We start from the raw sequence: 21,508 nt of genomic DNA, 5'->3' as shown, positions 1-21,508 counted from the left end.
GAACTCCCTGTGTCGTCTCTAAGCTGAACCCTAAAAACTCAATTTCCTGTGCTGGCTCTAGTTCTGATTTCTCCCAGTTTATCAGAAATCCCAGCTGCTGCAGTAAACCCGTAGTTACCTAAACCTGCTGCACTAGGACTTCTTTGTCCTGACACATTAGACAGATATCGTCCAGATAAATAATCAGCCTGATCCCCTGCTCTCTCAGGAAAGCCACCACTGGTCTCAACAACTTGGTGAAACACCATGGCGCTGAAGCCAGCCCAAACGGAAGGCATTTGAACTCCCATCTCCTTCCTTTCCATATAAACTGCAGGAGTTTTGTCTGCTCTGATTGAATTGGGATCGTCAAGTATGCATCTCTGAGAACTATCCTCGCCAACCATCTCTTAAAAGGTACATCCCTTGAAGTGTCTGTATACTAGGAAGTAATTCAAACCCCTCAGATTTATCACTGGCCTCACCTTGCTTTTCCTTTTCACTAGAAACAGATTGCTTACAAAACCTCCTGAACCTTCCGAGGCTGGACCTATTGCTCTCTTTGCCCTGAGTAACTCTACCTCCTTGTCTAGAAGGTCCTAGTCTTCTCTGTTGAACAGTATCTGCCTCGGCCATGTTTCCTGATAAGGCTCTTGCCAAAATGCCAAATGAAATCCTCGCATGGTCTGTCTTACCCATGCGTCTGAGGACAACTCCTCCCATTTTTGTACATGCAATTGCACTCTCCTTCCTACTGGAGGAATACTCACATCCAGCCTTTCTATGGGTTGCACATCTCTCACCTGAATTATTCTGGTGCTGTTGTCTGCCAATCTTCCTCCACCCTCTGCCCCTGCCTCTTCCCCTGGAAGGGAAGAGGGGGTTGGATCTTCGGTCTTCCTGTTTCCAAGAAGCTCTGTCTCTGTAAGGACCTCTGTATTGGCCACGGCTGGACGAGCGGCCCTTTCCTCCTCCAGCCCTGTCGAAAAACTTCCGGCCGAATATCTTCCTCAGAGAAGCTTGGGCTCTATCCATCGAGACATATGTACTGGCGAATTTCGCCATGTCCTTAATGAATAGGTCTCCGAACAGCTTGCCTTTAGCTGCCATAGCTTATTCGGATGTCGCCATCTCCCCTAGCCTGGAATCCAGTTTCATGAGGATGGACCTTCTTCTTTCAGTGGCCAACGCCGTTTTTGCATTACCAAGTAGGCAGAGGGTCCTCTGAGCCCAGCCAGCCACAATGTCTGGGTCCATGGGCTCTTGTTCTTAGCCTCTTCCGCCAGCTACCACATTTTTGAAATTGGCCCCAGCATGTCCAGCAACTTATCCTGGCAAGACCTCCAGGATCTATTGATACCCATCTTTACGTAACTGCCATACCTGCCCAGGAACGTAAGGATTCTATCATCAATCTCGGGGGTCTCCGCCACCCCGTCTGGGATCCTTGGGTGTGGACACTCCGCCTTAGTGTAGATCTTGCCTGTTTAGTCAGAGGGGCCCTCAAGCGCCTTCTGAGGTACTCTGTGATCTTTTCCAGAGGATCACACTCATTGGACCTAGGGTGAACTAGGTCATCTGGATCGAATTCGTCTTTGAGAGGATCCTCCTCTTCCCTCCTGCCTTTCTTACTCTTAGGCTGGCTTTCGATCTCTTCTGGGGAGGTCTGGGATTCTGATGAAGTGAATCCCTCCGATCTAGAACTGCTCCTGCAATAGTCGTCGTCCGACTCGCTTGAGCTAGTGATACGCCTTTCGCAAGATCTCGCCTTCCTTTTCCCTGAGCTGGATCTACAGGGTGAACCTGGGGGGGGGTCTCGGCGCTACGGTCCCTGCGGGTTTTATGTTTTCTTCCCCCTTTCTGCCTATGCTCCTTGCCTTGAGTCCAGGCAGCCAAGCTTTGCAAAATGCCCCTCTCCCCGCGGGGCCTCTCAGCACTTTCCATTCTCTGGACTGCCTCACTCATACGTAGCCCACTGACGTGAGGACCTTCGGAATCATCAGTGTAATCACTCATATTAGTAACGGCTTAGTAGCGCTGTAGAAGTACCTTTATGCAGTTTACCTCGGCTGCCCCCGTCACAAGGTATGTATTTATACTGTAGCTAGGCGAGACTCTGTTTCAATAACAGTTTTGCCTGGGACTGAGCCTGTCAATAAGATTTCACAATCTGTTAATTCCTCCTCCCCAGCAGGCAGAATAATGAGGGTTTAATATTTTACCTGACTGAACAGTCTTTCAGGCTTGACATCAGTCCTCTCAGCCTGCGGTACCTGTATCCGCCACCAGGTGGCGCCCGCGGCTCACAAAACCAAGCTCGTGCCCTTCGGCTCCGACGATATTGATTTTTGACTTAAAGCTTAAGAAATTTAGAATGCTGAAGGAGAGACTCTCCGATGCACACAGGTGCAACCTCTCTCATCCAACGCAAGTCCGCAACGGTGCCAGAACTCCAGGAGCCCCGTCGCGCCGTTGCAAACTTCCGTGATCAGAGTGCCTCCTGCCGAGGAACTGACGCCGGAACGAAAGTCCCGTTGCATCTTGCTCCCGTGGATATATTCCGCCAATAAGCCCTACGCGCGGTGCATTCTAACGTTCCTGCGCGCGCTGACTAAGGAATGAAACCAGTATGTAAACACATTGCAATCATTAGAAAATTATAAAGTAAATGAAAGGCACTTATCTCGGCTGCTCGAGCAGCAAAGAAAGAAGAAGGACTTTAGGATTACGGCGTGTTATAGAGGAGAAGACATTGTGATTGTAGAAACAAGTCAGGTGTTTGTTAATACCCTATCAAAATTGGACTACAAATATGTTGGTTTTTCCTGGGATTTGTAGTTTTCTTTTGATATTGTTATTGTTCTTTGTTGCTGCTAGAGTAAAAGTAAAGAAGTGAGAGCATAATCTTTCGCCTCCGAGTCTTAACATAGAATCTCGTGTGGCTGACTTTCACTCACAGAGATGGATATACAAGCTGTCTTTGTCACTCATTGCTAATGTTGTGTTGTATATATCAACTAAAGAGGCAACAGCCTCCCTTGTGAGAGACTTGGCGCATGCATAGTTATACATCGTACACAGATGTTGTCCTTATTCGTTGTGGCGCAACACTCTATATGTGTATTTAGATTCATTTTAGACTCTGGGTTCAGTCATATATTTGAAATGGTAGTAATACCTAATGACCCCTCAGCACGGGATAACTAAGCAGTGAACACCGATGGTGTTAGTATGAGTAACAGACTCTATTGACAAATGTGGCTTGTCTACACATTAGATAAAGAGATTCAACTCAATGCTGGTGTTTAATCAGCTTTGCTGCCATATCAATGCGTTAAATCAATGCTGCCCGAGCTAACTTTGTGCAAGATCATGGTCGCCTCCTCTTGGCAGTGGTTGCACTGTCTGAATGATGAACCAATTGAAATCGTTGTATTTGTGTTTTTTTTTGTCATTAAGTGCTCAACCATGGGTTTCTCTGGGACTGAAAGATATATGTTCACAGATCATTTGACGGATCTCTCTTTTTGTTTTGCCGATATCTATCAGGTTACAGGGGCATTGGATCCCGTATGTTGCCCAGGCGATTTTACAGTTGTTGAAATTCTTGTATCCCCATTTCAGTTCATATATGTTTATGCTTTTCATGTTGTTAGTTGGGGCACATACAGAGCAATTGCCGTATTTGTGATGACCTACAATGGGTGGTAGACCCCATGCGTTGGGTACAGTTGTTGGCTGTGGGCGTTTCTGTTTGTATGTGTGAACTAACATTTGTTTAAGCTTCTGCAGTTTTTTCAAAGCAAAATGCGGTTTTATTGGTGTGAAGTCGGGAGTTTGCAAAATGGCAATTTTTGAAGATCACCTCCTCCTTCAGCGCATTGCTAATGAGGCTGTATGTGGTCACGCAAGTTATGCATTCTTGTTGTTCTCTGTGTTTCATCAAGCAGGTTTCTCTTGTATTTTTCTCCTCTTTTTCCTGCCCATTTCTATTGCTTTTCAAGGACCCCATGCCTCTGCCACAAACACATACAGCTCAGTTTTGCTAAAAAATACCATTTAATATCATAGGATCTCCATTTGTGCTGTGTGTGAGCTCTATCATGACTATAAAATAGTACACTGTAGCAAATTAAAATATCTATCCCAATGGATCGTATTCCTCATCTTTCATATATCTGATATCCTGCTGCAGCTTCAGAAACCTTTTGACAGCAGAGGGTGGCAAGCATCGTCAAATCGCTGTCCCTCTGATGCTTCCATCCTGCTCTTGGCCATGACATTGATACTGGTATAAATAGCAAGCACTGCGCCCGTTGCCTCAGTTCCGTGTTTCCACACAGCATGCTTTGAAACTGTTTGTTTGCCTCAGTTATTTATCTACTGCGTTTATCAAATTCTTCAATATGTCTACCCTGAAGACCAGGTTCAAAAGGTGTTCTGATTTTCGGTCAAAGATGTCCATCACAGATCCACACCAAATTTGCCTATGGTGTTTAGGAGTAGGCCATAAGGTTGACAACTGTGGCTCGTACCAGTTGATGACCATTATGGCCTTGAAGGAGAGGAGGGTGAAATTCGCCATAGGGAGGCCCTTGTCCAAATCCCCTTCCAGTACCCCATCAAAAATGAGGTCAGCAGACGACAAGAGCTCAAGGGCGGTTACACCTCACAAAGCTAAATGTTAGAGGTGTTCATGAAAGTGGCACCATCCACCCCTTCCAGTGAACCGAAAAAGACTTTGGAGCAAATCACACCTTGTGATGCCAACAGGGCGTCATCAAAATCTTCTGCTTGCGCACCTAAGAGCCCAGGCAGTAAGTCCTCAAACCTTCATTGAGGGGGGGTCAAGTGATTCAGCTCCTCGAGTCAAATCAAAGGCCATCTTCTTCCTCTTCCCCGTCGAAGGAATTGGCGTCAAATGCTTCGATGTCCGAGCCATCGATGTCGAAGCCATCGACATCCTCGACAGATTCATCGAAGGTTTATAAGCTCTTCTCACAAAATGATGAGCTCTATTTATAAAGAGGAGGAGGTGGAGGAAGAAAGAAGCCCTCTGTTTGGATTGGAATATAGCACTCCAAATGCTCCAGGAGAGTTAATCTCTGAGGAGTCATTAAGAACTATAGGGCATCAGCTGTGGATCCAGAATTTGAGTTCTCCAGAAAGTCTGGTTGTTCAGGAAGCCACATCAACCTCAAAGGCGGCTGCCTACCCCACAATCTCCCCAGATAGGGATGACGGAAGATTTGACGCCCTGTGAAAAAGAGTGTTTTCAGCAGTTAGCATGACACTGAAAGATGTTAATGCTATTTGAGCCCTAGGAAAGTATTCATACACTTTATGGGAGGTTGTGGTAATGGCGCAGAACACATTCCTTAAGGTGACGAAAGGAAAGGCTTCCTCAACATTGTGCAGGGTGGCAAAGATGCTATGTGCTAGTCTCTACAGGCTGGTTTAGACACCTCAGATTGCGTTATTCATGCTATGACGGTGAGCGCTGTAACCAGAAGGTTTGCCTGACTACGGAAGTCAGGCTTTGCCCCAGATGTTCAGTTGAGGTTGTTGGGTATGCCTTTTGATGGCTCACATTTGTTCAGTTCAAAGGCTTTCCAAAACAGTTGCAAAATCATTGGGTGCAACGATTCGGCAACCACAGCAATCCCATTTGGCCTCTGAGTTGGAGGGGCCGGTCCGTTCAGTTATATTCTTCAGTTGGAAGAGCAAGGGGACAATTCTCTCAAAGGGGACAGAGGATACTACCTGGTGGTTTGTGAGGATGTGAGGGTAGAGCTGCCCATACAACCTCTGCCTCTTTGCCGCCTGCGGCAGGGATAACACCAAAACCTCTTTGAGGCCTTAGTCCACAGGACTGTGGTTGGAGGCAGGCTGCCACAGCATTTGGAAGAATGGCGAAGCATTACTTCAGATGCTTGGACACTGCAAACCATAGCCCATGGTTACTGTCTCCCATTCTTGAAAAGGCCTCAGAATTCTACGCCAAGAAGCCACTCTTTGAAGCATCCAGATCCGCTCCTCTTACAGGAGGTTATCACCCTGTTAGAGAAAGGTGCAATAGAATTGGTACCTGCAGTAGTGAGGAACCAAAGATGGTATGCCCCAACTGCAACCCATCTTGGACTTGAGACGCTTGAACAAGATCCTCAGGAACGACATTTCAAGATGGTTACTCTTTTGCAGAACCCCATGCCCTTCAGCTCCAGGATTGAATGGTGTCACACAATCTTCGGGATGCTTACTTCCATATGCCCATACTTTCCAAGAACAGGAAGTACCTGAGGTTCGCAATTGGCAGTTCTTATTTTCAATTTTGTGTTCTGCCATTCAGGCTCACCTCTGCCCTGAGGGTCTTCACCAAGTTGATGGCAGTAGTGACCGCACATCTTAGGAGGGGAAGGATTCACATCTACCACTACCGAGATAATTGACTTATCGGGGCTCATTCTCTGGAACAGGTTCTGGATCATCTCAACGTCATCTGCTGTCATGGCCACAGGCCCCAGCACACACAAACCACACCATCTAGTAATAGGGGCAATGGGTCACTTGCCCCACTCATGTTCCTTTGGGACTCATAAACACAGGGGCCCTGGCTGGACTCTCTCCTGGCGCCTTTGGTGCCAGGCTCATATAAAGAAGTGAGCAGGAACACTTTGTTTCAGTGCTTTTATTCCACAAGAACTTTCCAGGTGGTGCTGAAAGCCTTTATTCCAGAACATGCACTTCACTGGGTGTGTCTCCCTTGGCTGGGTCTTCACGTGCTGACTCAGGGAGTGGCAGGGTGTGGCAGACAGGCTGAAGCTAGTGGGCGTGGTTTCTGAGACTCAGCTGTATAAGCAGCCCCATCCTTCAGGCTGATGCTTCGCATTACATTGCACCTCCATGCAACGAGGCGCTCACCGCCATCAGGACCAGCAGCAGACTTACCTCATTGAATCCTGTGCTGCAACCGCTTGCTTACCTGAACTCCAGCGCTCATCTACACGGCAGCAGTCCATCTTCCTGACAACAGCCGCTTGCTGACCTGGACTTCGGTGCTCATCTACACGGCAGCAATCCATCTTCCTGACAACAAGTAGAGCTTGATCTCGACGCCGCAGCATCCGCGGTCTACATTCCAACTAAGCTGAATTCCTGAAAAAGAAGACAAGCTTACAATAACTACCAACATGTAATCTTGGGTCGCGCTGCTATCAAAACCCACGCGCACCTCTAGAGGTTTACTTACCAGTTACCAAACCATCGTAACTACTCCTCCTATCTCCGGTGCCACTTCAACCTCTGCACCGACCGCCGGAACCACAGCATCACCTGCATGGGGAAAGAACAGATATAGAGACACTATACACTGAACGGACACTAGATCAAGTACGAACTTTACAAATACAATTCAGAAAGTCGAAAGACTAGCAGCCGAGTGAAAACAAGGGAAACACCAGCAAGAGAAGTGGACTAGCCGCAGCCGGCCTGGGCAACCACGACAAGCGACCAGTGAAGGAACTCGGTCCATTTGACAAGTGCCCCTGCCAGAAGCAGGGGCACAAATGCCTTAAGGAGGGATCTCGTTGTGAACCGGGAGCGCACTGATGACTTGGCTAGGCACATACTCCAGGCATAGGCTGGACAGGTCCCATTACCGGGATTGGCCCACCCCATCCCACCACCACAGTCAATGCCCGTACAGGTGGTTCTTCCAGGGGCGGTTCCCTTAGCCCCGCCTGAACGTTTCACTGGTGATCCGAATAGGTATGCTATATTCATGAACCAATGCCGCCTTCATTTCCTGTGCAGACCTGGGGCCTTCCCCAATGATCAATCCAGAGCGGCATTTGTACTTTTGTATTTGGGAGGAAGTGCGGCGGACTGGTCAATACCTTTGGTAAATCAAGATGACCCTTTGCTTCGAGACTTTGGGGGTTTTCCGCATCAAATGGAGAAATTGTTCACATGGCATGCCCAAGGCCAGGTTCTGGACAACAAATTATTGTCACTCCGGCAGGCTAACCAAGATTTGCTAACCTACATCACCTCCTTCAACAGTCTAGTGGCCCAAACAAACTGGACAGAGGGTAAGAGAACTATGCTTTTCTACCGTGGATTACGAGGGGAACTTAAGGATGTTCTAGCCCAAGTAGTAAACCCGCCAGAGGGATGCGCTGAGTACATCGATCTAACAGTGACAGTGCAACTTGATCATAGGCTACAGAACCGGAAACGAGCCAGAGCAGAGGGGCGGTCAGTCTATATGCGACCTCTTGAAGATCATACCAAAACACATGAGCAGTCGAACCAATGCATATTGGGGGCTTGTGTAGCCCTCTCACCAAAGCAGAGAGAGAAAAAAGGAGAGGAGACAGCAACAGCTCTGCTTGTATTGTGGCAAACCAGGGTACTTTCTCTGAGACTGTCTGGTTCAACCCCCCAGGAAAACAGTCGGAGCAACTGACAAGAACGAAGAAGAGGAGCAGGGCTCTGGAAACTCCAACGCCCGGCAAGCGTAGGGGTCCACTTGTCGAGTGGTGTAAAGGAACCTATACAGAACTCACACCTAGCTATTCCGCTGCTCTTCATAACCCACGAACAACCATCAAAAATGTATGCTTTAGAGGCATATATTGACAGTGGGGCCGTGGGGAATTACATCGGCTATCCAGATAGGCCTTCCTCTCCAACAAAAGCAGAAATCAGAAAATGTCACAGGGGTTGACAGATCTCAGTTGTCATCCGGCCCAGTGACACATTGTACCGAAAAGGTCACGTTTTTGTGTCAGGCCGGTGTACACCGGGACCCCCAACCGGCCCATAGAGCTGGGGTTTGCCCTGTAGCACTTTAAGATAAGATAGCAGCACCCGTGAGATGGATGGGGGTGCAGATTAATACTCCAACTTCCAACCAATAATGACAACTCAACGGTTTGGCAAGGGAGTCCATTTAATGACAAGTACAAAAAATGGGGAGTCTCATGAATATCAGCGGATGCGTGATCTTCTCTCTCGTTTCACAACTCCAACGAACTTCATAAAAAACATAACATTTATACTGAAAACTCGTCATCATTGACGTTTAATGCTTACAAGTTGGCATGCAATTCTATTGGTTCTAGAAAGGTAACTTTAATATAGGTGCTATATCTGTATATGGTAACGGAGTAAGGGGATTGGGTAAACACTGTCAGGTGGGGGCATCTAAGCCCTTCCTTCAAAATGGCTACTGTAGGCGTCACTAAAAGTACGACGTCTCATTGGTTCTACTAACTATCCCCACTCATACTTTTCCACTTTGCTTAGCAGCACTCAGAATGGTCAGCCAGGTGCGGGGTGCCCTCTACCTCCCCCGGCCTTCCTCCAATTATTGTTATAATCAATCATCACTTTAGTGGCCATGTGTCAATTATTTCACTGTGGTTGGCCCCGAGACTGCATCACTGGTCTGGAAAAGTTCTGCTATCTTCGCCTGGCCCACTGCCATGCGTAGGTGTGAAAATCTCACTTCTTCTCGCTCGCTGGTCACGTGATTCAGATACCGTGAATTTGTCTCTTCTTCGTGTAATTCGTGTATTTGATTTTCTTTTCACCCACCACCTGCTTTCAGTTTCTTATCTTGACCTTTCTGAGCAGGATATTCTGTTCTTTGTTTCAATTAATTGTAGCTACTGTTCGTCCATTTTACCTGATACAACCTTGGCTTTTTTGGCACGATTTGCCTCTGCTGATTTTCGTTTCTGCCTTTTATTCTTGATTTTGCTAAATGGAAAGCTCTTGTCGTGTGGCCTTTAGTAACTTTTGGTTAATTCTGCTTCTCGTGCAAAGTGGAAGTATACTTATATAACATGTTTCTCTTGAGGTAGATATGTATAGGTGGTACTTGCTGCACTCTATCTTTCTACTAAGCATAGCACTAAGCATAGCAACCTGCACGATTTTCTTAGCTTTCTTGCGGTTCCAAGCATATATACATGTGTAAACTGGTTGAACATCTTCGTCATGCTTACAGCTTAAGCTTCTTACATTTGACATACTCCTTTCACTTTAGGTTCACGATGCCCCTTGTCTAATGGTACAGCCCTCATAGCTGTATGTCCTGCGTATGCTCTAATCATTTCGCATATGTTCAAATAGTGCATTCCTGGAGTTGAACATACTATGCCCTCCTCCATGAGCGAGATTGTCATGTTTAACTTCGTCATTAGATCTCGACCCAATATGTTTACTGGGGTTTGTCGCGAATATAATAGTGGTACATTCATATCACATTCTCCTATAGAGACTGGCAGTGTGTCTGTAAAAGGAACATGGCTTGTAGCTTTTGTCATACTCTGAGTATTTATAGCATCGCCGGACAAGGAAAACATGCCTTCACGTATACACAAACGTGTTGCATCCGTGTCAACTAAGAAGAAATATTCTTTACCTCCTATAACGACATCCACCCTTGGTTCCTGGTGAGGGTCTTGTGTCACTGATAGGCTAGAACACATCAGGGTTCCCAGTGAGCTGTCCTAGTCCATATATAATTTTGTCCCACCTTGTGCAAATGGACTTCCCATATTACCAGTGTTACTCCTCATTCCAGGGTTTGCAGCCTGTCCTGCACTTACTGTTTGTGACAGTTGCATCAGTGATTGTTGCGAATGACCTTGTGGAAAACTCATCAAATTCTGAGGTTATAAGCTTTGTTGCGCTCCTGGCGTTTGATGTTGTGCCGTGTGATTCTGTGCAACTCCACTTCCTCCCTGCTGTAAAAGCACAAGTGGATTCACCATACCTGCTCTTGTTACTTGGTCGATTTGCATCATGCCTTGACTTCTGCATGTGCGTGCTTGATGCCCTGTCATCCCACACAACCAACATATTGGCGATGGTCTGATTATTTGCCCATTTGAAATATCTTGATTGCCATTTTGCATGTGTTGAAAGCCTCCTTGATTATTCTGAAAACCTCCCTGATTACCTTGCCATCATCTTCCTCTAAATCCTCTTCCCCTCGGGTAAAACCCAGTATTGCCCTGATTATTCTGTTGTGGACTATTGACTTACTGCATGCTCGACCCGTCTGTGCTAGTTATCATTGCCCCTTCAATGGCATATAACAATTTTTTCTGCACTAATTTTGCCTCTTCACCCTTTCGTGCAGCCTCTTTTTTTTCAGCCTCTTTTTTGCAATTCTTTTCTTGCAGCAGTCTGCAATAGTGTGCTATGGTCAGCTGTATTTCAGACCAAGGTTTGGCCTTGATTCCTACCAATTTCTTGAGCTGTTTCTGTACTTAATCTGGCAGCCCTTGGCTTAATATATGGTAAAACACGGGTATAGATTTACCCCAAGATTCCCAAGTCTCGAATGCCCACGCGTCTGTATGTAAAGCAAAGGGTCCTCTGACTCCTTCATCTTTCGGCAGTATCCGGATATAGCAATCGTAATGCTTTCCATACCGCGGCTCTGCAATTGTTAAATGGAGCTCCGTCATGCACAGTATTAACTGTGGTCACACCAGGGTAACCTGCCCGTGTCCACACATTGTTGTCTCTATCCCCGAGTATGGCGATTAAGAGACCTTTTGCTATCCTCTATAGCTAATGTGTTCCCTCCCATCATTTTTTCTAGCTCGTGTATCCATTTTCCGGCTCCCGATGTCAACATTGGAAGCTTATTTTTCCCGGATTGAAGTGTGGCCATGGAATATACTGTGGTCTTGTTCCACCTTTCTCGAGCAACGGAAATTGCGACGCATAGCCCTCTCTCTCTTCTCTCATTGTTCTTCTGTCTATTGCAGGAGTAATGTTCCCGCATCGCCACCTACCTGGCAATGTCCTTAGCCAGCCACATAGGGTGGTGGAGACACCCCCTCTCTGACCGAAAGATACTTCTTCGTGTCAGTCTGACTGTGTAGCTGATTCTGATGCCCTCGGTGCAGACCCACTAGAATCTGACCATCTTATCCCTTTCCCTCCTGAGAATCGTTTTTCGTGTCTCCTCTCTTCCTCCTTTTCCTCCTTTTCCTCATGCTCCTCTCTTTCGGTGTCTGACATTATCTGTGCTCAACTCATGCAACTTCTTGCATCCTCTTTGTTCCTACTGATTGCAGCTGGCTGCAAACAGCGTAAAGTACCCACCATTTTTAATGTCTTTGTCAAGTCTTATCTGGGCTCTGTCTGTAGTAAAACCAGTGCGGTTTTATATTGTTCAAAGTATTTTAAGTTCCTAAGGGTGTTAACAACATAAATACAGGAGATTGACCCTTTGACTCCTAGTGTTTTCCTGCTGCAGAGTTTTAAAGTGTCTGCGCATTTGGAAAACACAAATAATTTCTTTGTCTCATAAAGCATATTTTCTCGGATCTTCGTTCCTGACAAGCGAAGTGCGAAGTTTAATCGTTCAACACTTTCTGGCTAGGCAGGAATATGTTCTGTTCATGAATATAAGAATTAACTCTCTGTCTGCCAGAATCTGGCTACTACATAGATTCAAAGTGACTACGTTTTCTGATGTTTGCTTTGCATTATCTAGCCTAATATTTCATTTTCCATGATTTAAACAACACACACTTATACATCCTTATCCATAGCTGTTATTTTCATCCCTTTTTTTCCATTATTTCACATTTTATTTTTTGGATTGGTGCCAATTTTCCTTAACTCAGCAAATACATTTTCTTAATTCCACAATATAAACACATATACACTACACAACATATAACACATAATACATTTTGACAAACATGACAGACTGACCGGCCACATATATCTGTATTATCCTCAATTTATATATATATATATAATATTGCCTACATCACCCGTAATTAGGGCTCTAGAAACGGCTTCTTCTGTTACATCTCTACAACGCAGGACACTGGGCGTACTCTTTATCGTGGTTCCTTTCCTCACAATATGCCTTAATTGCTTGGCCTCTCCTAAAGTAAATGACTTAATAACTCAATTGCTTGGCCTCTCTTCAAGTCATTTATCTAATAACTCAATTGCTTGGCCTCTCCTCAAGTCAATTGTTTAAAACTCGACGCTCATCGTCTCGGGTTGCTTTCATCCCAACTTCTCGTTACTTTTTCTAAACTACTATATTTACACTCTTAAAACATTGATTTACCCAAAATAAAATCATTTTTTTCTAAAGATCGCCCTAAAATAACTCAATAAATATATAAAATAATGTTTCTAATAGGCCCCCCCAGAAATGGTTAAAGTTTTTTCTGAAAGACCCTCAAACAATAACTCAAAATAATTTTTTTAAGAGGGGTCCCCCAAAATAACCAAATTAATTAAATAATTATTTGGTTATTTTGGGGGACTTTCTGGAAGACCCCCAAAAAATAGCCCCCCCAATCCATAGGTGCCAAGGCGCCCTCCCATGCTACCAGGTCTGGGAGAACCCTTTGCCTAATGATGTGTGAGCATCTGCAGTTTGTCCCCACTATCTCTCTCTCCCTCTCCCAGTCCTGTGTAGCATGTACTTGCATTCCAGATGCACCTCGTAGTCCTGGAGACAATCAGCTCAGTACTCCGGGCTTGGCTCGCCATCTGAAGAGAAGGTCCCAACACCCTCTCACCGAGCCTTGGCACCCCTGGGTCAGGAAAGGATCTCTGAAGCACATCGGGACACTCAGGCTGAACTTCAAAAGACATCAGTTTAAAAAAGTGAGGTAATGTAATGATCAATATAAATCATCCTGATTGGCCTTGTTACTTGAAGACAACCCCTTTTCTAATCCCTGGTTGGTTGCTTTAGCTGCCACTCAGAACTAGTCTAAACAGGTTTTACCTAGCTCATTCTACACCAGTGGACTCTCCATGAACTTCTATGAAACAATTCTCCATTGACATCATCATAACGTTACACAAATCAACCATTTTGTATGCCCAACCATCCATTTTAGAGTTGCCTGACTTCTCTTAACAAAAATGGCCGACCAAATTACAAAATGCCTGACCAACCTATTCTTACTCATAACTTCAGTTCTGTTTAGTTTTAAACACAGATTCTTTGTTAATTCATAATAACCATGTACTACTTGACATATTCTCTACTGTGCCAGACATTCTGACCCCACACAATAGATCGCTTCTTCAAAGCACTTTTCTAAAAGGCACTACATTTCTGATTTTTGCAGTATTAGAGTCATTGATCAACCCGACAAGCTATCAGCATTCGGTTTGAGGGGTGGCATCTATCTCCAATACATTCAGTCTGAGGGGGAGGGCGGCTAGCCCCTGTACAGCGATGTCCATGGACTCCAAAGCTGCCACATTGGGGGGAGTAGAATATAAGGGACTAGCAGAGTAAAGGTGTACCAGCAAAATCCTATGAAATTCACTGAAAAAACTTTGTTAAAGGGACATTATGGTGAAGTTGCACTAATAAAAACCTATGAAACTCATTGAAAAACTTTATTAAAAGGACTTTGTGGTTAAGAAGCACTAATACAAACCTATACAATTCAATGAAAAAACATTGTTAAAGGGACGTTATGGTTACAAGTAAAACCAAAAAACCTCAGAAATTCACCAATCATGGTAAGCTAAGCAACCATAACTCACGCCACCACCGTGCACTGCTAAAACTAACACTGATGACATCACATGTCTGGGCCACTTGTTTTTGTTCACTGAAATATCTAGGCCAGGGTGTTTTGTTAAAATTTAAAAGGTGCTATATATATATATATATATATATATATATATATATATATATATATATACATATATATATATATATATATGTATGTGTGTGTGTGTGTGTGTGTTAGCCTTGTGGTATGCTCTTAACGTACTTTCCTTAGGGTTTGGTCTCAGCTCATGTTGCACATACATAGGGCAATAAGCAGGCCTCAAACACACAATTCATGTGTGTACATGAAGATGAACTTTAATGTTATTAACATTTTCTGGTAATGCTGTTTCTTCTTCCTTACTTTAGTTTCCCTGTATGTGCCTTAGATTTGTATGCATTGTGGGTCTTCATATGCATTGTTTGTACTAGCACAAGTATATAGTAAGTGTTGAATTGTTAGCTAGTTATTATTTGTTTAACATTACTCAAAACTCTGATAACGTAGGATTCATTATTTTACTATCCAAAATTACAATATTATAAATATTGTACTTCTTTAGTGCATGCTGCAGCCATTGCCTATGTTTATGTATGATTAGGTTCTTGTAATAACAACACTCCAATGTAACGTTTTGTTTAGATGAGTACATTCTTTAATAGATTAAGTAGTTCTTGATAAGTCTCCCGATCACCCCTGACATCTTGTTACCAACATTATAAACACAACCCCTTGTAGGGCCTTTTGATAAAAATTCATTTAATATGTGATGTCATCAGTGATGTCATCAATTGCATTTGTGATGTCATCTTTAATGTCCTGGGTGTTAGTCTTAGCAATGTACGCTGGTGGCACGAGTTATGGTTGCTTAGCTTATCATAACTGGTGAATTTCTGAGGTTTTTCGGTTTTACTTGTAACCATAACGTCCCTTCAACAACATTATTTTCATTGAATTTTATAGGTTTTTATTAGTGCAACTGAATTCCAACGTCCCCTATAACAAAGTTTTTACAATGGATTTCACAGGTTTTTCTTAGTGCAACTGAATCACAACGTCCCCTTTAACAAAGTTTGTTTAGTGAATATATAAATATGGATAATGTTGATCTTGCCCGTGAAAAAAGAGTTGATGATGGTGGATCTTTCGATGGAGTGTGCTATGGGTGGGTCAGGCAGAGGGTTGATGCAGTGCTTCATGGCTTTGAAGAGGGTTATTCTGTCATTGTTGGCCTTGGCTATGGTGTTTTGGTAGTAGTTAGAGTTGGCAGTTTTGATCAACAGCCTGCGTGTATTATGGAATTCCTTGAGCGGGCTGAGGTTGGATGCGCTGCAAGAATTTTGCCAATTCTTTTCTTGTTTTCTGATGCTTCTTTTGTTGAGATTGAGTTCTTGGGTGTACCAGGGTGCTGAAGCTTTAGGCTTGAAGGTGCGCCATTTTACTGGGCCATGGTGGTTGATGTTGTTTGTGGGGGTTTGTTGAGTTCTTGGAGAAGCTAGTTGCAGTCCTGGTTCATCAGAGGTAAATCAGCCCATGTGAAATGGAGTTTGATGGAGTCTTCTGTGAAAGCCTCCACTGGGAAGCTCTTGAAGGATCTGAAGGCTTGATTGCTTGGTTTGCAATGGGTTTGTTTGATAGGTGTGGTGTGACTAATCCCAAATGGAATTGCCATATGCACTGACCAGTCGAGCTAAATAGGAGAGCTGTGGTGGAGGGTGGGCAGTGCAGTGATGATGAGGCCGAGGATATTACCTTTCCTGTGAGTCGGTTGTTTCATGTGCTGTGTGAGGTTCAGTATGTCGAGTAGGCAGTGGAGATCTTTCTTCATTGACTTGGTTGCTGGGTTGCCAGGGATTTTGAAGTCGAGGAGGAAGATGTTGACATGCGTGAGAGACATGGTAGTGACCAAGTAACCATGGTGGTGTGAAGTCTTCGATTAAGGAGGTGTAGGGCTTGGGTGGTCTGTAGATGAGATGAAAAGTGACTGTGTCCATTTTGGAGAGCGGGAAGTGGAAAGATAAGTTTTTGAAAGCGACAATGGTGCTGACGTCCAGTTGGATGCATGGCCATGATGCCTTGTGAATGATGGTGAGGCCGCCGCGGCTTTTGTTTGGATGGTCTTGTAGAATTCTGTAGCTGTTGGGGAGAGTACATTCAGGTTTTAGGTGGAGGTGTATGTCATCCAAGTCTTAGTAATGAAAATGGCAACCAAGTTGTGTGGTGATGAGGTCGGCGATGTCAGCTGCATGGTTGATTGCTGAGCGGACATTGGCCAGCATCACTTTTCGTGTAATGGTGGATGGAGTGGTGATGGGGTGTATGGTGACAGGAGTGAAGTTGCTGGAATGCTGTGTCCATGTTGTTGCTGGTGAGCGGCGTGGTTGGCGATGAGTGGTGATGGTAGGAATGGGCTGTTGGACGAGAGGGGTGAAACACATTCAGAGAGCCTACCCGATCTTAATAGGGATGGGTGTTCTGGTCCTGGGTCCTCCCGGTTCAAACAGTTCCAAACAGGAATTTCCCTTTTCTTCATCTGCCCTTCACTTCGGACCCCCGTGCAAGAGACGCCTTTGATCTAAGAGTTAAAACCAGAAAGGAAGAGGCTTGGCTTAGAAGGTAGGAGGGGCTTAGGCCATGTGACGTAGATCTACTTGCAATTGCTCCCCAACTGCAAAGGAAAAGAGGCCTGAGGCCTGCTTAAGTAGGAGAAAAGAGCAGCAAACTGATTGACAGGTGGGTGGGGCTTAGGCCACGTGACCTAGATTCAATTGCACTTGCTCACCAATTGCAAAGGAAAAGACACTGGAGGGCTGCATACGTAGGGAAAAAAGGTGGTAAAACAAGAACACACCAACATATTAGCAGTGATTGACAGGTGAGTGGGTTGTAGGCCATGTGACCTAGATCCACTTGCACTTGCTCATCAACAGCAAAGGAAAAGAGGCTGGAGGGCTGCCAAATCCCCCTCCCCCTCCCCCTCCCACTACCACTGCCTCCTACCGCAACTACTACTCACTCCTCTTACTCCTACTCTACTCTAGCACAGTCTCTCCTTACTGTCATGTACAAACACTACACAGACCCCTCTCTCCTATAACCTCTGTATTCCTTCCACGCTCTCCTTCTCTGGTTACTCTGACTTCCTCCTCCACTTCCTGTCCTCACCCAACTAGACCACTCTTCCAAGCTTACACTTAAATAGCCCACCTCCTCCCAGAATTGATCACCTTACCTTGCCAAGGACTTATCTGCCTTCCAGGGGGTGTGACTGGGTAGGACTTGACGAGGGCTTGTAGGCTCTGCTCCCTTTCCAGAAGGTCCTGTCCCATTTTTAACATGGCCAATGACCTGGCCAAAGAGGAACTGTGGTTCCTCATCCTCCAGACCTGGCGAAAAGGCCTTCTTCACAGCAGATGTCCCAGGTGGGTTAGTATTTTATTTTTACTTATGGTCTTTCTGGAGGACTTTCATTATTATCCCACAAATCCTTGGTGATTTAGTGGACTCTCCCAGATACGGGGCTCCTCGCAGATGCTATCTGCTAAAGCTGTATTCCGCTCCCAGCTGCCTCTTCGGGTCGCAGCTCCTCCGGGGTGCCTCTTGGCCTCGCCTCCTCCCTTCCTTGGGCGGCCGTTGTGGTGGTGACTGCTACATTCTGTGGTGGCCCAACTACAGCCATCAAGCAGTCTATTCCTCACATGCTGCCACCCACCACCTCACAGCATCATGCTTCAGCACCAGGACTGCCCTCTCAATGCTTCCACGTTGCAGCTCTCCCTCCACAGTGACCTTCCGCTGTTGGGAAGCCACCATCAAGGAAGGGAGAGCTAGGAGGGGGCCTGTCCACACTCATTCGGGCACCCCGGGAGCTAGGTTTGGGCTCCTTACCCCCCCCTGACAAAAACATGCAGGCAAGCACATTTTAAAAAAACGACCTGTCTTTCTGCCTATGCCCTAAACTCTGCTCCTCCTCTGTCTCCCACTGCTCCACTTGGGACCCCCACTAGGAACAAGGCAGAAAGTTGTTTGTCATCTTTCTTCCCTGAATCCCATCTCGTGTCCTCCTGTTAGGAACAGGCCATTCATTATGTGATACAATTTGTCTACCCGTGGCATAGTGTACTAATTAATTACATGTATTCTAGTCAAACGGGGTAATGCACCCAGGAGATATGAGCATTATTTCAAACCGCGTAGTCTTATTATGTTTAGTGTAGACATGCAGAAGAATCTTTTTGTAAAACGTCAGATTTGAGTTATTTGCAAATTAACAATTATAGATTACTTCTTTCACAATCCTCTGTGCAATAACGGGCTTCAGGCAAAGCTATAAGTTGTTCTGGAACACAAAAAGTCCCTCTAGGCGCTACAGCATCAGGGTTGTGATCCAGTGGTCGGGGTTGCATTCCAGTGTCTGTTTTATTGATGTAAACAATAAACAATGCTCTAAATGGAATACAATTGACTAAACAGAAGCTTGACGTGGCTTCCAGGGCCAAGGGATGTGACTGCAGAGCATTGTTTATAAAATGATAAATATGCCTGTGGTACATCAAGATAAATGTGCACTCGGAGCATGTAGAGAAAACCTTTCTTTACCATATTCTCTGGGAATATCACAAACGACCTAGATGTTATAAAAAGCCCAGTTCTGGGAGGGGAGCTCAGAGCTGTTCATAGATCGTGAAGAAACGCTGTCAGGCTGGAAACAGAACTGGGGACCTTAAACGGGCTGGAAATACCTTCCCCATTATGGTCTATGGGGAGAGTAGGGGCTGATTTCTGAAGCACTGAAATTGCATTTTTTGCTTCAGAGGCTCAGAAAGCCCTTTATTTTTGCTTTTTGAGAGAACTGCCCTTTTTAATTTGAGCTGTACAGGGAAGCACCCAATGCCCATGGAACTATTTTACTCAGATTTGGCTCATGTTTGTAGCATAGTCATATTCAATTGACACCAAATCTCTTTGATTTCTAGGTGTAATTATCATTGGATTGCTTTTTGGACTTTTGGATGGAACAGACAACAAGCCTTCTTCCAACCCCAGTCTCCAGGCATTCAGCTCTCCTCTCCCTACTATCACAGGATACTGTAGTGTGTATGAGAGACAGTTTTACCCATTTTTAATATCACATTGGGAAGGAGGAAAGGTATTGAAATGGTTGACTCATCTTGAATAGAGATGTAGGCTAGAAAATGATAACAGCATTTTCATGTATAGCCTTTTTCATATTGAGTGTGTTACGTGTAGTTGCAATAATAGTGACAATGCTTTTCTATCACGTATCTCTCTTAATGTAAAGAAACATACTTTGCAGGAGGGGTTGAGAGTATTCATTGAGTGTTCTTTATTGAGAATCAATTTATGAGCATTTGTGCATGTGTATACAGTGTGGGGCATCTATATAAAGTACTGTATATTGTCTTACTGTATATGGTGCATGTTTTGACAAGGAAGGGGTTGGTAGAAGGTTGAACAGTAAATCCTCAATAAATTACATGACATTAGTAAATCATTCCTGTGTGGATGAGTGAGGGTGGTTAACCTATTGCAGGGGTTTATTGTATACTCTTCCTTTTGATGCATAGTGACAGGTATGTTTTATTCTACCTCTATTCCTACCCCTCCCTACGTGGGGGGTCTAACACACTCCCCTTGGGGTCTAGGAATGGCTCTGTGATGTAGAGGTGATAAGAAGCACATCAGAAAGTAAAACATCTTTGGGTTCTCTTTCCTTAATCTGTATGCCCAGATTGGCGCATTTGTCAAGGGGACATTTTTATGTTTTGTCAATTATTGCTGTCAACCCTCAATGGCTGACCCCAATCAATGCAGAATAAATGGCTCTATCAATCGTCAGTAGTGGCGTTGAAGATTGATCATATGGGAGGTATCTGGATAACATTTTCAGACTTTCCCAGATCCACAAGTGGCATCCATATACCGGAATGTTATTACACAAAAAAGGGGGAAAAAGGAGGGATTTTAGATTACATTTACTGAACTTGTCATATATAAACAGTGTATTTAAATAAATATGGAATTAGAGAATTGTAGAAATACATTGAATAAAATGAAAATAGCAATTTGTACAGTTATCATGGTTGATATCATCTAATTCTTTTTTTTTATTTTCAGGATACATTCAAATTTAATCAAGATATGGAAAAATATGCCCAGTATCCTAACAGTTATAAGGGATGGAGAACTCCACCCAGTCTTAGTAGAATCACAGGTAAAAGGCCACAAGAAATTGCCACAGCATACTGTGATTTAAAGACAATGTGGAAAATTCTCAGTAGAGCATTCAAGAGGCGAGGACACAGTGCTCGTGAAGAAAAGGCAAAGAACTTTAATGAAAATAATTCTGCCAGGACTTTGAGAAGGTGGAGAATGGACTGAAAATGTGAAGGTGCCCTGCACGCCACAAATTCATCTCCCTAGTCGCTTATTATGTATGCAGTCTTCCTTTTGAATGTAGTCCATACCACACAGACCACTTCCACCAATTACCACCTTCTTTCAAAGGTTTTTTAAATATCACTGGATCCGCTTGATTAAAGGTATTTTTATGCTGGGCATTTCCCTGGGTGTCCTTCATCTGTATGCCAAGTTAATTCATCTGCAGCGCACTCTAGGTTTGTTTTAGACTTCTTTCATCACCTCAACACCATGTTAAATTTCTTATTATCTTAAATGCTGAGTTTCCATGATGAAAATAGCAAATCCCACTGCTCCTGCTACATTTTGTACATGCTCTGACCGCACCCTCCTCAAAAGAACTGCGTTCAGAGAGTTGCTTTAGTAAACATACCTCTGGCTGTGTAGTCACTGATTTGGATGCTTTCAAACGACATATCAAAACAATGCTCTATGAGTTAAAGAAATTGTACTGGATATACAATAAACAGTGAACATAAAAGAGAGTTATACAAGCCTTGTAAAGGAAG

The 21,508-nt window shown here is 44.5% G+C and overlaps 1 protein-coding gene across 5 annotated transcripts in view; it reads left to right on the top strand.

The window, feature by feature from the left end:
* Window positions 1-21,139, top strand: part of LOC138581369 (uncharacterized) — a 3,536,879-nt gene extending 3,515,740 nt beyond the window's left edge. For all 5 annotated transcript variants that reach the window (XM_069652654.1, XM_069652653.1, XM_069652655.1 and 2 more), the window contains one exon: window positions 20,697-21,139. In XM_069652654.1, coding sequence (XP_069508755.1) covers window positions 20,697-20,960 — 264 coding nt within the window. In that variant the 3' untranslated portion in view covers window positions 20,961-21,139. The remainder of the gene's footprint in view (window positions 1-20,696) is intronic.
* The last annotated feature ends 369 nt before the right edge of the window (window positions 21,140-21,508 follow it).

The sequence above is a fragment of the Ambystoma mexicanum genome, chromosome 3p, assembly GCF_040938575.1.
Source record: "Ambystoma mexicanum isolate Mex_15411 chromosome 3p, UKY_AmexF1_1, whole genome shotgun sequence".
Taxonomy (NCBI): domain Eukaryota; kingdom Metazoa; phylum Chordata; class Amphibia; order Caudata; family Ambystomatidae; genus Ambystoma; species Ambystoma mexicanum.
This window is presented reverse-complemented; position numbering and strand designations above follow the sequence as displayed.